Below are 16,936 nucleotides of genomic sequence, written 5' to 3'. Positions count from 1 at the left end.
TTGGGAAACACTTATCAAATTTAAATCATAAGATATTCACTTGCATGAACACTTACCTAATGTCTATTTGCTTGCTATCTGGCCATATTTTTATTCACCACTGGGAATCCCTTCTGAGGAAATCCCTGGTGTCTCCAGTGAAGAAACTTGATGTATCTTTGCTGAATGGCAGTTTAGGCTTGATGCTATCAGGGAAGTCTCTCTTCTGCTTGGTGCCTCTGATCTGACACTTGATACCTGATGCATGTTTTCTGCTGCTAAGAATGATGCTCTCTAACATCGCCCCAACCCCCTCACAGCTCAAATGAGCTAGAATAGAGACCCTTTTCAATTCTGGAGATTTCTAGGACTTCCTCACTTGGCTTCTGTCTAAAGCTGCCCTGGACTGGGGTCAAGGAACTTGCATTTAGGTAACAGATGCAGACACTTTCTCTGATAAGAAAGTCCACTTCATCTTGTGCACCGGGGGAGAATTATCAGTACAGCATAAAAGTATCCTCTCTGGATCCTATTCTGATTTTATTTCATATGAATCATAAGAGTATTATTATTATTATTATTATTTTGGTTTTTTGAGACAGGGTCTCACTATGTAGTTGAGACTAACCTGGAACTCACTATGTAGCCCAGGTTGGTCTTGAACTCACAGCAATCCTCCTGCCTCAGCCTCTAGAGTGCTGGGATTATAGGCGTGCACCACCAGGCCCAGTACATAAGAGCATTATTGTGACAACTAATGGGCCAGCCCTCCTCCAGACTTATTGAGCAAAGTTTGTTGCCATCCAAGACAGTTGCATTTTTTGATATTGAAAATAATTTCATGAGGATGATTCTTAAGTCCACAACACATCAGCTAAGTGGTTTATTCCGCAAAGATTCCCAACATAAAACAGCTAAACAGAGTGAAGCTAATAATGGACAGAGAAACTTCAAAGAATGAAGAAAGCCAAAAACCATGCAAAGATGATTTCTAAGGAGCAAGCAAGAAAAAGAAAGACAAGGACAAAGAAAAGATGGTTAAGGAGGAAAGAGGTCTGAGAAGAGCTTCAGAAGCTGACATGACCAGAGGGAAGATATTAGTCCAAAATCCCACTGTCTTTTCTTTCAGTCTCTGTCCAAGGCTCATGTTCAAATTCAGCATCAGGTACTGCTCTGTGTGATTGTAGGTTGGCCACAGAGGCAGATCATTCCCATTGGGATTTCTGAAATTAAGAGCACACACGAAAGTAAGATGTTTCTATTCTCCAGCACCTGGCGTGGGGGAAGCAGGCTCACCTACCCACTCTGAGCAAAATTAGCCCAGTATCTCATCATCTTCCTGCCCATCAATTTCTCCTCTTTTGTAGCTCCTTCTGCAGGAGACAAACACAAATCCAGCTGCTCACAAGTATTCCTCAGAAGCCCAACATCCCTCCCATTTGATGAATTCTTGTTATACCTCTCCTCCTGCTCGAGCTTCACGAGCTTCACCAAGTCGTGGCACTCATTTCATAGATGCAGATACTAAAAATCCATGCTACTGTGCTTTGCCCAAGAAATTGTGGTTTCCAAATGACAGAGACCAAATGTACATCTTCCCTGTCTAACTCCTGTAGGTTCCTTGGGACCTGAGATTTCTCTGACTGTCTCTCTCTTTCTCTTTCTCTTTGTGTCACACACACAAATACACACACATGCACACACTCACACACTTTCACAAACAATTAATTACAAGTTTCCCTCAATTTCCCCAGGGGATTTGTTCCCAGATGTCCCTGCAAACATCCAACTATGTCCAAATCCCTTATATGGAATAATGCAGCTTTTGCATACAACCTATGCACATCCTCACTTGTACTTTGTCATCTCAACATTGCTTATAATACCTACCACAATGTAAATGACATGTATATAGTTGTTAGGCTGTGTTGTTCAGGGAATGATGATAAGGAAGGGTCTGTACATGTTTAGTACATATGCAGTTTTCCTCAATATTGTCGGTCTGCAATTGGTTAAAAGCACAGATGTAGAGAGGTAACTGTAGTGTATTTCTGTGTCTGTAAAGGTAATGCCTGACTAAAGTACAAAATCCAAAATGCAGGAAGAGTACCTAAGTCTAGTATCTAATAAAAATAAGTCATGTTCCCATCACTTCCTTATAGACAACCAGTTAACACCTCAGAGACAGCCATTGTAATACCCACTTCTCAAGCACCCCGACCCCAGGATAGGCTCCACAGGTTGTGCTGTAAAGGATGCACAGGTTCAGTGGACAGCTTTGTATACATTTGGCCATATACTGGGCACATGTACTGCATATTATTCTTTTTATTGAATTTGTGTCTAGGAGATGATTCTCAATTTTCCCCTGTAAAGCTGCCATTTGTTGTCCTATAAACATATATTAATTTCAAAAAATAGATGTGCAATTGTATTCATGTAATGTATGCATCCAATATTCTACTGATAGATCTTTACCTTATTTCCAGTCTTCTGTTGATTAAAACAATGTTTAGTGTGCACATATATTTTTGTACATGTGAAGTACAATCATACAAAAAAATCCTAGAAGTCGAATTTTCAAGCTAAAGATTACACACATTGACAGAGGTTTCTATTAATATGTGAAACTGTCTGTTTCCCATACCTGCTGGAATGCAATGTTTAAAACTTACTGTCTTTGAAATCTTGATTGATGACAAATAATTCTCCAGCCAAGGGTAGTCTACAAATCTTTTGCCAAGAGTGACATTGAATGAATTTTCATATCCTCAAAAGCCACTGTGTCTCCTCTTCCATAAACTGTATGTTTACATATTACCTCAACTTGGATCAGGCTGTCCTTCTCTACCTTTAGGAGCTCTAGGTATCAAGGAATTTAGCCCTTTGATACAGATTGTTGATTTCTTACAATTCAGAGAGGCTATATGCTAGAACATAGTTCAGGCTCAATAATGGCTGTTGGGTAAGAACAGTGACATTTATTAAACACTCATTGTGTACTATATGAAAACTGTGCCATTTCAGCCTCATGACAATGTGAAAGGTAGTACCATCACTATCTGTGTTATCAGGATGAGTAGAGAATATAAGGAATAAACTACAGCCCATAAATATTCTGTATGGGAGGATCCATCCTCATTGTCCAGAAGCCAGCAGGAGTTAGTAAAGAGCCTTCATTACATAATGTTTTAGTTAAATATTTTAATAATTATGCCTGCGTGTAATTTTCATGGAATCTTTTCTATCGATAGCCTCGTCTAATTGGTTGGCCATTTTAGGCACCAAGCTCATCAAAACCTCAAGAATAAATGAGCTATCATCATTAGTAAGAGTTCAAACTTTCATCTGGATGCAGACATGTTGAGCTGAAATTATTTAAAAGAGAGGGGGGTCTTGTCTTTTAAAGTCCTGGGTGTAAGCTTCAAAGGATTTCTAAGATGCACAGGGACAGTAAGACCAGTGATCACAGAAATGGTTCTACACTTGATCTTAGCCATAAGGCTGAGAAGCAATAGAAATAGTTCTAATTTTTTTCAAAACTTAGATCACTTGAATGTCCCAAAGTACCCACCTTTCAGGTTTCAGTACAAAATGAAATACTCATCTAGAAAACATTCACTGGCAGCTCTTCTCATCTTGGTCTCTGAAACATCAGAATGGGGATGTTTTCCAGACCATGTATATGTCTATCTATAAACCATGGTGGTGATTACATCACAACTCACCAGGCCTCCTGGGCTAACATTCTAAAGAGAATTATAGACTATTCTGGGCTGAGGAATCATTTGTTATCAATCAAGATTTCAGTGAAAAATGTATTTTAAACATTGCATTCCAGCAGATGTGGGAAAGTTTCATGCATTCATAGAAACCTCATTAACATTTAAAATGTATAGTTTTTATCCTGAGAATTCTACTTTACTTCTAGGATTTTTTGTATAATTAGACTTCCACAAGAGCAATAAACATGTGTGCAGCCTAAGCATTGATTTAACCATCAGAAGATTGGAAACAATGTAAAAACCTATCAATATAATAATAGATGCATGTATTATATATTTAAATATAATTATATAAGTATATATTAAATTTATGTACAGTATGTTTATAGAACAACAAATGGTAGTGGTGGGTAAGTCAGGAAACATATATTAGCATATATACTACCTCATTCCAAGTTCCATGTTCCTGCAAAGGCAGGGGCCTCTGTGGCCAGTTTCTTACCAAACATGACAATGTCACCCATCAGGAAGGCACCTCCAAAGACAAAGCATATTTCATCACAGTGGTCAGCTTTGACGAAGGCTGGTTTTGTGTCTTCAAAGCACTGGGGCCGGTGTTGAAATTCATAGAAGTAAACAGGTGCACCAGCATCTGACAAAAGGTCAGAAAGGTCAAACTTTCATTTTTGTTGGAGCAAGGGGCCGGCCCTTCATCCCTCCCTACAAAATCCTGGATTTACAGAACCATGAGTGGGATGACTCAGACATAAGAGGTGATCTAAACCAACCTAACTTTCCCCCTTTTCATTTGAGGCTGGAATTCTCTGCTATAGTGGCTCTGATCCACAACCTTTCAGGGCAGTTTGAGAAGGCACTTGTTCTTGTCAGCAAACAAAAGCCCTTCATAGTAAGCCAAGATCTACCTTATGATTTCCTCTCATTGACTCTCCTTCCAATGTCTAGAGATAAACAGGGTAAGACTAATTAATTCTCTGCTTCCAAGAAAACACAATCCAAACATGTGAACCTACATGGCTTGGCCTCTCTTCTGCCAAAGGTCTTTGCTCTGTAGTTTCCAACACACATGTGCACACATATACAAACAAACATGGACACAGTTGCACAATACACAGCCCTTCACATAGGCACACATTAACACGCGCGCACACACACACACACACACAAACTTGATTTCCACTACCCCTCCAATTGTTAAACAATTTCTCTGCATCTGTTCCAGAAATATCCCACAATATAGTTGCTGTCTTAGTGACTTTTCTCTCACTGAGACAAAATACCCAACACTCAAAGTTAAAAGGGGAAGGGTTTATTTGGCTTACAGTTCATAGAGGTTTCTGTCCATAATCAGCTGGCTCCAAGGCAGGGTGGCAAAGGGACAACGGTTCATGGTGGCAGAAGACACTAAAAACAAGGGACCTTAACAGCTTCTTTCTGCCTTTTTTATCCATTCCAGACTACAGGAGTTCGGGCAGTGCCAAACCAATCACTCATGTGTGGTGGCTTAGTGATCACACACCCTTAACCCAGCATCACACATTCCAGGTTTAGCCACCTCTGCAAAAGCCTATGACCACATGAGATTTTGTGGGAACATATAGACACAAACCATAACAGTTGCCTTGTGCATAATGTCTCTACTTCCTCTCCTCTTTTTCTCTTTTAAAATTGAAGTTATTTATGGGTGATAAAAAGTACAGATTTTAAATGCAGTGTATGGTGTGTTTTTACAAATATATACAGTCATGCACCACCTCCCCAGTCAGGACATAGAGTATTTTCACCACCCCAAAAGGTCCCTTCTGGTCATTCATTCAAGATACAGGCAATGTTCTCATTCCTATTACTATAAATTAATTTCACCTGCTCTTGAACTTCACCCAATGAAGTCAATTTCACCAAATGAAATAATACAATATGTACTCTATTATATACTTCATGGCTTCTTTTACTAGTCATAACTTTTTGAGACTCAAGCATGTTGTTTCAATAGTCAATTCCTTTTTGTCACTGACTACTATGTTATTTCATGAATATACGAAAATTTGTTTATTCATCTGATGATAGACATTTAGGTTTTCTTCAGTTGCTTACAGAAATATGAATAGGCATGTGTGAGTCTTTTGTATGGACATATACTTTCACCCTCGACTGAGTAACAAGAAACAAGATTATTGAACAGTCAGATAGGTGAGTTTAAACTTATAAGAAACAGAGAGTTTTTTAAGGTGGCTGTACCATTTCCCTCTCCTACCAGTACTTTCTGAGAGTTCTGAACATTCCACATTCTTGGCAATACTTCTTGGTATGATTTGTGTTTTAAACTTACCCTTTCACTAAGTATAAATGGTTACTTTGTTTTCAGTTTATTTTCCACTTCCTTGATGATTAATATTGTTGAATACTTTTCATGGGCTTTGAGAGGTTCCAGTATCTTTTGAGAGATCTTTTTAGATATTTTCCCATTATTGCAAAAGACTGTTTTGTTTTGTTTTTTAATGAACACAAGTTCTTCTATTCTGGATATGTTTTTTGTGAGATTGTATTGTGAATATTTTCTTCTGGTATGTGGCTTGCATTTTCATTTTTAGCAGTATATTAGGTAAAATTCACTTAACATAAAATTCATCACTTTAGCCATTTTACAGAACATAAGAAATTCAATGATTTTTAATACCCTGAGAATGTTGTACAAACATCAACACTATTTTTACCCAGAACATTTTTATCATTCCAAATAGAAATCCCACATCCATTAAGTAGTCACTCCATTTAACCTTCCCCTCAGGCCTTGGAAAACATAATTCTTGTTTCTAACTCTATGGACTTGCCTAGTTTGGACATTTCATATAAATAGAATCATACATAGGTGTTTTTATTTTTTTTGGTCTGGCTTCTTTCAATTAAAGTTCTCAAGATTCACTTATGTTGTAGCTATAGTTCATTTATAGGAGCACCTTTATATTAATAGTTTGCAACTTCAACACTGCACTTTCAATAACAGAATAGCTATACAAAATATAAAGAAAATAGAAGATTTAAGTGATACTATAAATCAGCTAGACCTTGTAGACATGGAAAGAACACTGCACCCAACAGGATCAGAGTCCATATGCTTCTTAAAAGCACACGGAATATTCTCCAGTATAAAACATATGTTAGTGCACAAAATATATCTCAACCAATTTAAAAGGATAGAACTCATACAGAACATTTTCTCTGATCATAATGGAGTAAAATAAGAAATCAACAACAAAAGGAAACCCGGAAAATGGGCAAATATTCAAAAATTAAATAGTATATTGTTTTATACATTAAAATTTGTGGTAAAATAAACATAAAAAATATTTACTAGTTTGACCTTTTTTAAAAGGACTATTCAATGAAATTACATGCACATTTTTACACAGCCATTATACCTCTACATCTTCAGAACTTTTGCATCACTCAAAACTGAAACTCTCTTCTGATTTTTTTTTCTTTATTGGTACATTTTAGTTATACAGTACAGTTTATTCATCACTGGGATCTTGTACCTTACATGACGTATCTTGGTTCTTATATTTTCCCCATTCCCCTGGCCTACCTCCCCCATTCTTCCCTATCTACAAAGACTTTGTTTCCATTTTTTTCCTTTTCTCATATTTTTTCTTTTCCCTTTGTACCTTTCCCCTTCCCCTCTCACTTTCCCTACATCTTTAGACGTTTTTTCTACACTATATCAATTATACATTTTGGTCCTTATTTACACTTTTGGTTTATCACACCAGAGAAACTATTTGGCATTTACACATGTGTGTCCTATTAATTTCACTTCACAGTATGTTCTCAATGTGCATCCACTTAGCTATAAATTTCTCTAGTTTCCCATTCTTTATGGCTTAGTAGTATTCCATTTTATTAAAACACACACACACACACACACACACACACACACACACATCTTCTTTATCCAGTCTCCTGTTGATGGGCAATTAGGCTGTTTCCAAGTTTTAGCTATTACAAACTGTGCCATTATAAACATGGGTGTGCATACATCACTGTGGTATGATTCTTTTAATTCTTTTGGAAAGATACCTAGCAGAGGAATAGTTGGATCAAATGGAACATCTAATCCCAGCTCTTTGAGGTAGCTCCATATTGATTTCCATAGTGGTTGCACCAGTCTGCACTCCCACCAACAATGGAGAAGGTTTCCTTTCTCCCCATAACCCCGCCAGCATTTGTTGTTGGTTGATTTCTTGATAGCAGCCATTCTTTCTGCAGTGAGGTGGAATCTCAGCGTTGTTTTCATCTGCATCTCTTGAATGACCAGTGATGCTGAACATTTTTTCATATGCTTATTTGCTGCTTTTACTTCTTTGTCTGAGAAATGTCTGTTCATTTCAGATGCCCACTTTTTTTTCAGCTTTAATTGAGTTTATTGGTACATTTTAGGGATACAGTACAGTTACATTCATTGTTGGGATCTTGTACCTCTACATGACAAGTCTTGATTCTCATTTTTTCCCCTTACCTCTGCCCTCCCTTCACCCAAGATGCCCACTTTTGAACTGGGAGAGTTCTTCTGTCTCTGCACTCAGTCATCAGTATCAACATTCTACTTTATGAGTTTATAAATTTGACTATTTTAGGTACCTCGTGTAAGTGGAGTCGTAGTGTTTGTCCTTTTGTGTCTAGCTTATGTCAGCACAATGCCTCAAAGTTCACCCATTTGAACTGTGCATCATGATTTCCTTCCTTCTAAAGGCTGATTTAGAGTACATCACATGAATATATTTGGTTTGTCCATTTACTCATTAATTGACATTTGGCTTGTTTCCACCTTTAGTTATTCTGCATAATGCTTCTATGAACATGGGTATACACATATCTGTTCAAGTTCCTGCTTCCAATTCTTTTGCGGGTATACCACAGGTGGAATTTCTGTATGATATGATAACTCTATTTTTAACTTTTTCAAGAGCAATTATATTATTTTCCATAGTGGCTTCATCATTTCCTTTTCCCATCAGCAATATACAAGCATTTTGATTTCTCCAACAATTATTTTCTGTATTTTTTTTAAATAACAGCTAGCAGGGTAGCTGGATACAAGGTCAACACCCAAAAATCAATAGCCTTCTTGCACACAAATAACAGACTCATGGAGAGAGAAATTAGGGAAACAATTCCTTTCACAATAGCATCCAAAAAAATTAAGTATCGAGGAATCATATAAAAAAAGAAGCAAAAGACCTCTACAATGAAAACTACAGCACTCTGAAAAAAGAGATCAAACAGACTATAAGAAAATGGAAAGACATACCCTGCTCCTGGGCAGGGAGAATCAACATAGTGAAAATGGCCATACTACCAAAAGTGCTATACAGATTCAATCCAATGCCAATTGAAATGCCAACACTATATTTCACAGAACTAGAAAAAAGAATCCAAAAATTCATTTGGAACCATAAGAGACCTAGAATAGCAAAAGCCAGCCTAGGCAACAGAGACATGGTAGCAGGTATAACAATTCCAAATTTGAAACTATACTAGAGAGCCACTGTGATAAAAACAGCATGGTACTGGCAAAGAAACAGACCTGAGGATCAGTGGAACAGATTGGAAGACATAAAAACAACTCCAGATGCACTCAGCTACCTCATCTTTGACAAAGGAGCTGACAGTCCCCACTGGAGGAAAGATAGCCTCTTTAATAAATGGTGTTGGAAAAACTGGATCTCAACCTGCCAAAGATTAAAACTGGACCCTTATCTTTCAATATGCAATAAACTAAAATCCAAGTGGATTAAAGATCTAAATATAAAAACAGAAACACTAAACTTGCTGGAAGATAAGTTAGGCAGAACTCTGGAAGACAATGGCATAGGAAAAGACTTTATGAACAAATCCTCAGTAGCAAAAGAACTAGCAGAAAGAATCAACAACTGGGATCTCATCTTATTAAAAATCTTCTGCACTGCAAAAGAAACCATCAACAGAACTAAGAAACAACCTACAATGTGGGAAAAAAATTTTACCAGCTGCTCCTCAGACAAAGGACTATTATCTAAAATATAAAAGAACTCAAAACATCTAGCCTCCCTAAATATAAGGACCCAATTCAAAAATGGGCATCTGAAATGAACAGACATTTCTCAGACAAAGAAGTAAAAGCAGCAAGCAAATACATGAAAAAATGTTCCACATCACTGGTCATTTCAGAGATGCAGATGAAAACAACACTGAGATTCCACCTCACCCCACAAAGAATGGCTGCTATCAAGAAATCAAACAATAACAAATGTTGGTGGGGTTGTGGGGAAAAAAGAACCCTTCTACATTGTTAGTGGGAGTGCAGGCTGGTGCAACCACTATGGAAATCAATATGGAGCTACCTCAAAGAGCTGGGACTAGAGGTTCCATTTGACCCAGCCATCCCTCTGCTGGGTATCTTTCCAAAAGAATTAAAAGAATCATACCAGAGATACATGCACACCCATGTTTATAGCAGCACAGTTTGTAATAGCTAAAACTTGGAAATAGCTCATTTGCCCATCAGTTAAACTGGATATATAGATACATATTGAGGATATACTCCTAAGTGAAATAAATAAGTCACACATGTGTAAATACCAAATAGTTTCTCTGGTGTGAATAAACTAAAATAGTACATAAGATCGTAATGATATAATAGACAATGTGAAATAGGAAGAAAGGGGCTAAAGGTGTAGAGAAAATGGGAAGGGTAGGGGAAAGCTAATAAGGGAAAAGAAAAAAACATAAGAAAATGAAAAAATGGAAATGAAGTGTTTGTAAAGGGGGAGGGGAGGAGGGGTAAAGGGAGGGCAGGGACAAGGGGAAAAAATGAGAACCAAGACCTGTCATGTAAAGGTACAAGATCCCAATAATGAATGTAACTGTACTGTATACCTAAAATGTATTGTATACCTAAAATGTACCAATAAACTCAATGAGGAAAAAAAATAAATAAAAATAAAAATAAAAAATAACAGCTATCTCAATTGAGTATGAGTGATATCTTATTATGATTTTTGATTTGCACCTCCCTAATAATTAGAGATGATGTGTGTCTTTTCGTGTATGTTATAGAGATTTGCATTCTTTTTAGAATAATTTACATTCAAGACCTTTGTTCTTTTTTGAATTGAATTTTTGTTGCTGATACTAAGGAGTTCTTTATATATCATTCACATTTGTTCCTTATAGATATATGGATGGTTAGCAATATTTTTCCAAATTTGTGGGTTGCCATCTTACTCTATTGATCATTATATTTTTTTCTGTCCTTTTTCTCTCTCTTCTTCTTCTTCTTGATCACTTATGCATACATAAGTATGTGCAATGGTGACCCTCAAGATTCTTAGGACCTGCTCATCCCCTTAATTCTTTCTTCTTCTAGATTGGGTAATCTCAGATGACTTACCTTCATATTTTCTTACCTCTTCTTCTGATTGTTCAAGTTTGCCATTGGCCCTCTCCAGATTATTTCCCATTTCAGTTTTGAAGTTTTCCATATGAAAACTTCACTCTGAAGTGAAGAAATCCCACCCCAGAATATCTATTGGATTTATTTTAATAATTTTATAAATTCTATTTATATTCTCTCATTGTCCTCATGATTCCCTTTCATTTTTGTACATGATTTTCTTTAGCTATCTGAATATTTTTAAAATAATAGATATAGTCTGCCCAGTAATTCCAATGTCTGTATTTCTTCAATGACAGTTTCCATTCATTTCTTTTATTTTTGTTGTTTATGGGCCATACTTTCTTGTTTCATTGCCTACTAGTTTTTTATTAAAAACTAGATATTTTAATATTATAATATGGAAACTGTGTACATGAGATTCTACTCCTGCCCCAGGGTTTGTTTTATGATTTTTGTGGTTGCTACTGTTTGTTTACTAATATCTCTGCACTAATTTTCTAAATTCTGTATTCTTTGTTATACGTGACCACTTTGTTGTTTGAGACCTGTGTCTTCTGTTAGCTTAGTGGTCAGCTAACATATCAGTTGAAATTTTTTTCACAAATGTCTGGAATCAATCAAACAAACAAAAAACTCAGTCATTTCAGTATCTGTGTGTGTGTGTGTGTGTGCACATGCGCATGCACGCACATGTGTACATGTTAGAAAACTCCTTTAACACTTGGCCAGGTAGCTTAGAGTTCCACTTTAGCCTTAACTATCTGCTTGAGCAGTGCCTGAGGGTCAGCTCCGATATGAGAGCTAGGGACTTCTGAGGCTTTTTCTGACCATGTTTCCCACTACAGACATGCACACAGCCTTGTACATGGCCTTCTAGATTCCCAAAAATATGTAGGGACTTTTCAAGTCTTTCTTCTCCAAAGTTTCATTGTTCAGCTTTTTCTCTCAACATTTTCGGCTTGTTTATTGTTTTCCCTATCTGAGATCCTTTGTTTCTGATTGCAGAAACTAATATAATTACCTTTAAATGTTTCTAATAGGCACCTTCAAGGTTGCTGCCCACCCATAATAGACTTCTAATTAGTGTCTAATAAAGGCAAGCCATTTAGGGAGACAGTCATTTTAGGCTAGTCATTTTGGAGTCACTAGACAAGTCAAACCAATCAACCATAATTCTTTAAGAATAACTTTGATTTTTCTCCCTCCAGTGCTAAGATACTACACAATTAATGTGGGTTGCTCTAGTTCAAGGTCATTGCCTTACCGGGTAGCAGAGGATGCTTCAAGAATAAAAGAAAATGCCACAGAATCTTATTACTGAGACTCAGGGGGTTATGTCTTAGTTAAATGTTTGCCTACTGGCTAAAAATGTTTAATTTTTTTCCAGGGCTCTAACAGAACTACTGGTTCTTGCCTATTTATTCACTATTTTTGTGGGATGTGGCTGATGAAATTTTGTATTTCTTCATTCTTGTTGGCCTCATTAATAACATCTTTTAATAAGCAAAAACAGTTTTCTTATGCAAAATTTCAGTTTATCTATTTGGTTCTACAATTAATCTCAAATTATTAGTATGTATGGTGTGTTACTGATTATGGTTTATTTTTTTCCACATATATATCCAGTTATTCCAACTCCAGTTCCTCACTGCATAAAAGTCAGTCTATTTTCTGGACACTTCACTCTCTTCTCTTGTCCTATGTGTCTATCCTTCAGCCAATATGAAACTTTATCTACTATAGCTCAGTGATAGACTTCCAACTTTTTTCAAGAATTTTTGGCCATTCTTGTATTTCCATATAAATTTTAGGATTAATTTGTCCATTTTCCAAAACTGTTGCAAAGACTTTGATTGAGAATAGGCTTGCATTGAATCTAGATCAATTTCTCCATTTCTCCTGAACCCATTTTAATCAACCTTTTACTCCCCTATCATTCCCAAGTAGTCTTTGTCAAGGTCAGCAGTGAAATGATGAAGGGAAAAGAATAGAAACAAGAGCTAATTGATGTTCTCAACCTCTGAAAGGCAGAGGATAGCATAGGTCAGCATTGAATATTTCGACTGCAAGCATATATGAGAACTCCCTCTCAGTGAGGGAACAAAGGGACACAGCAGATAGCTAGTTAGTCGGCAACTCAGATCCCTGAACCCAGCAGCCTCACTGGACTGTGTCCCTGGAGTGTGCCCTTCGTAGACTCACCTCTGTGATATCGAGCTGTGACCAGCCCAGGGACCACAAACAACACATCTCCAAGCAAGTCCAACAAACTATCTCGGACTTCAATCGGGGAGTGCTTTTCAGGGAAATATTCATTAGCCACAGCATGCAAATATGGGATGGGGATGTGCTGTAGAAAAACAAATCATGATCATAGAAGATCTAAATCAACAATAATGGCCAGCACCTTAAGCATTAGCCCAAGCAAACAAAATTCTGAGTGTTTTCGTGCTTTCCCTCATTTAATCCACATAGCAGTTCTATGATGAAAGTATTAAAATTAGCTCTACTTTACAGAGTCTTAGAGAGATTGATCCAAATTCTTTCACAATCTGTTTGCCTTCAAATCCAGTGCTCCTGACCACAGTACACGTGCCTCTATATCATGGCGATGTTTTTAGGAGATATGTTACTGTGGGGAATTCTGGACAACTTGCTCATACTTAAACTATTAACACTGTGCAGTGGTGCTTTTGGTAACCTAATTTTTGGTAAGCTTCTTTGGGCTTTGGAGGAGGCTACATAAACCACATCTAAGAGAGTTGTTCAGGCTCATTTATCAGACCTCCAGAAGGCTAATGATTCTTAATCAGGCCCAAAACAAAGAAGGATTTCTGCAGCAGGTGCAGGCTGTGTGGTTCAAGAGCCTAACCACTTGGACCACATGCCCAGTAGGCCTCGTGGTGCTAAAAGCACCCACACTGGGTAGAGAGACTGTCTGGAGTCTCTGTTAAGTCCCTGGACAACAGTCCCAGGGCAAACTGCTAAGGTACTGGAGTAGGGCTATGTTTCTGCATCAGAGAACTAATTACTATTTGCAAAGTAACTCCTGGAATGCCAGCAGGCCTAAGTGAAATTGCATGTCTTTCCTTTCCTCTTGCACCTTCACAGACAACCTACTTCCAACGCCTGGGACTTGGCTCAAGATACTGTCTCTCCTTGATGTGCTCTCCTGCTCCAATGTCTCCCACCTCTAAAGTCCAGATCAATGACCATCTCCTCTACAAGGCACTGCCAATTCAGCAGGAGAGATTCCACGTTTATACTCCTACCATAGTGTTAGCAACTGCAAACATCCTGTCCTGCTACATGAAACCCCTTTAGCTGATCTCCTCATACCTCCTACACCCAGTTGGTTCTCATGGTTCCTCCCAAGCTCTCCTCATTGTTACACTTCCTAAATTCTTCGCCCCAAAGGCGCCACTGCCTCGTGCTGTGGGCACCATGGGCCTGGGACTCTCCTCTGCTCTGGCTCATCACATGCACTGTCTTGTCCATCCACCCCACACTGCACTCCAGTGCCTTTGGAATTGCTGGGGTGTGTGGGTCTCAATAAACATGCATTCCTAATGTAGCTGAACTGTCTACCTAGAATGTACCAATAAATTAAATTTTTTTTAATCTAAAAAAAATGCATTACTGAATCAAAGAATGAGATGAATCTAGCACTGAGTAGGTGCTGAATAATGTGTATGGAAAGAACACAGAAGGAAGTAGAGTAGAAAAGAAGGAAAGGAATTTGTCTCTACAACCTAGTGTCTAGAGCCAGGGCTTTTGTGTTCATGTAGTAAGAGAATGAGCAAACGACTAAGTAATAAATGAGTGTGAGTGAATTTCTGGTATCATTGGAATATAATATGAGGCTGGGCTGATATACAGTGACATGGGCCTTGAGTTTCATGTGTGTGTGTGTGTGTGTGTGTGTGTGTGTGTGTGAGTGTGTGTGTGTATGTGTGTGTCAGAATTCAGAACTTTTCAAATCATAGATAATTCGGAGCAAATGTCACACATGAAACATGTTTGAGGAGGCAGCACCACATTGATATGTTTGCCAAGAAACAAGAGTAGTAGAATGCATAAAGTGAATGAAGGTGTGGGAACAGAAATCTATGGCACATATCAAGCTGAGTCAGATTTGGCTGCCATATGGTTACAAAATGCCTTCAGATTTTTGGAGCTCTTAGCATTTTGGGATTGTGCATATGTGATTGAAGACATTTACAGAGGAAAGGCCTACTGAATTAATTAATGGAGAAGAAATGTCTCTACATTTTGTGCTCATGATGAATGTGGCCCTGGAATGATGGTTGAATGAACAAGTCTCTGGAGAGTCACCAATACCCAAGTTCACTTACCAGGAGAGAGTGTATCATGTGAAAGGTAAGAGATATGCTGGAACCACTAAGGATCTCAGGAATCTCCTGCTGCAGAGAGAAGCACAGGGTCATCTGTGAGTCATCTGGTCATCAGAAAGTAAACCACTCTTTTGAGAGCCCAAGCACCTGATTTTCCAGCGGAGGAGAGAAGGAACAAAAATTATTTCAGCCCAAGGCAGCTATATGTAGATGCAGCTTGGATGAGTTAATCAAGCAATGAATTCCTTCTCATGATTGATAAAAAGCAGTCATTTCTTGTCATATCTTGATTTTGTGGGGCACAGGTGTCCATTTTGTAGGAAAGCCCATGTTATTGGCTCAATCATGTCCTCCTCCCAAAATTTTTGTGTGCTAATACTAAAACCCAGGATCTCAGAATATGACTGTTGAGGTAGGGCCTTTAAACAGGTGACTGCATTAAAAGGGGCAATCAATGTAGGTCCACATCTGATCTGACTGGTGTCCTTATAAGAACAGAAATTCCAGACACACAGAGATACTAGAAGTTCAAGCATACAAGAAGAGACCACATAAAGACACAGCGAGAAGATAGCATCTGTAAAATGGGGGGGTCCCCTACCTAAATGGGCTTTGACAATATTATGAATTTTCTCTCTCCAATCTACTGTGGACAAGAGAGTATTGCAAAGATCTTTCTAAACCGCAGACTCCAGAAATGATGGCTCTTTCTCTGTATCCAGGACTCAGTTCAGTGATCACTCCTCAGAGGAACATTTCCTAACACTCTTTGACCTCCCTAAAGCATCTCTCTCTCCCCACTAAGTCCTTCATAGCTTTTATCACTTTCTGAAATCATCTTTTCAACTGCACTTTTTATGATTCACCCCTCACAAATGTAAGCTTACACAGTGGAAACCTCATGACTTGTTCACTACTCAGTGCTCCATTTTATAAGCATATAGTAAATGCTCAGTACTATATCTACTTGCCAAATGAGTAAAATGATTTAATAACTTTGCCACTTGTAAAACTTTAGTTTTCTTAGAATTCAAAATATCTGGACCAAGTCTGTATATAAAAAGTTAAAAGGACTGAAGTTTTCCAAATGTATGTGAATTTCAGCTCTGAAGTAGTAGCTATGTTTACTGGAAACAATCATATGTAATGTTTTGTAATAAAGACTAAAAGAGCCAGGCATGGTGGCACAGGCCTGTAATCCCAGAACTAAAGAGGCTGAGGCAGGAGGATTGCTGCAAGTTCAAAGTCAGCCTGGGCTACACAAAAAGACCCTGTCTCAAACAAAATAAAACAAAACAAAAGACTAATGAATTCAATTATGTCTTTCCTTTTTATATAGCATCTTCTTTTCTTCTTTTTCTTCTTCCTTTTTTTTTTTTTTTTTTTTTTTTTTTGAGTCGGAAATCTAATTTGTGCTTTTCTGT

General features: G+C 37.8%; 1 protein-coding gene across 1 annotated transcript in view; it reads right to left on the bottom strand.

Moving 5' to 3' along the window:
* Window positions 1-970: 970 nt before the first annotated feature.
* Ces5a (carboxylesterase 5A) overlaps window positions 971-16,936 on the bottom strand; it is a 31,842-nt gene continuing 15,876 nt past the window's right edge. The window contains exons 9-13 of the mRNA XM_019209731.1: window positions 15,513-15,581; window positions 13,360-13,507; window positions 4,207-4,356; window positions 1,280-1,352; window positions 971-1,202 (exon numbers count right to left, since the gene is read on the bottom strand). Of these exons, the coding sequence (XP_019065276.1) occupies window positions 971-1,202; window positions 1,280-1,352; window positions 4,207-4,356; window positions 13,360-13,507; window positions 15,513-15,581 (672 nt within the window). The remainder of the gene's footprint in view (window positions 1,203-1,279; window positions 1,353-4,206; window positions 4,357-13,359; window positions 13,508-15,512; window positions 15,582-16,936) is intronic.

Source organism: Fukomys damarensis, unplaced genomic scaffold, assembly GCF_012274545.1.
Source record: "Fukomys damarensis isolate Sample0158 unplaced genomic scaffold, DMR_v1.0_HiC HiC_scaffold_32, whole genome shotgun sequence".
NCBI classification, from domain to species: Eukaryota; Metazoa; Chordata; class Mammalia; order Rodentia; family Bathyergidae; genus Fukomys; species Fukomys damarensis.
Note: the sequence above shows the minus strand (reverse complement) of the source record. Positions and strands in the feature narration are given on the sequence as shown.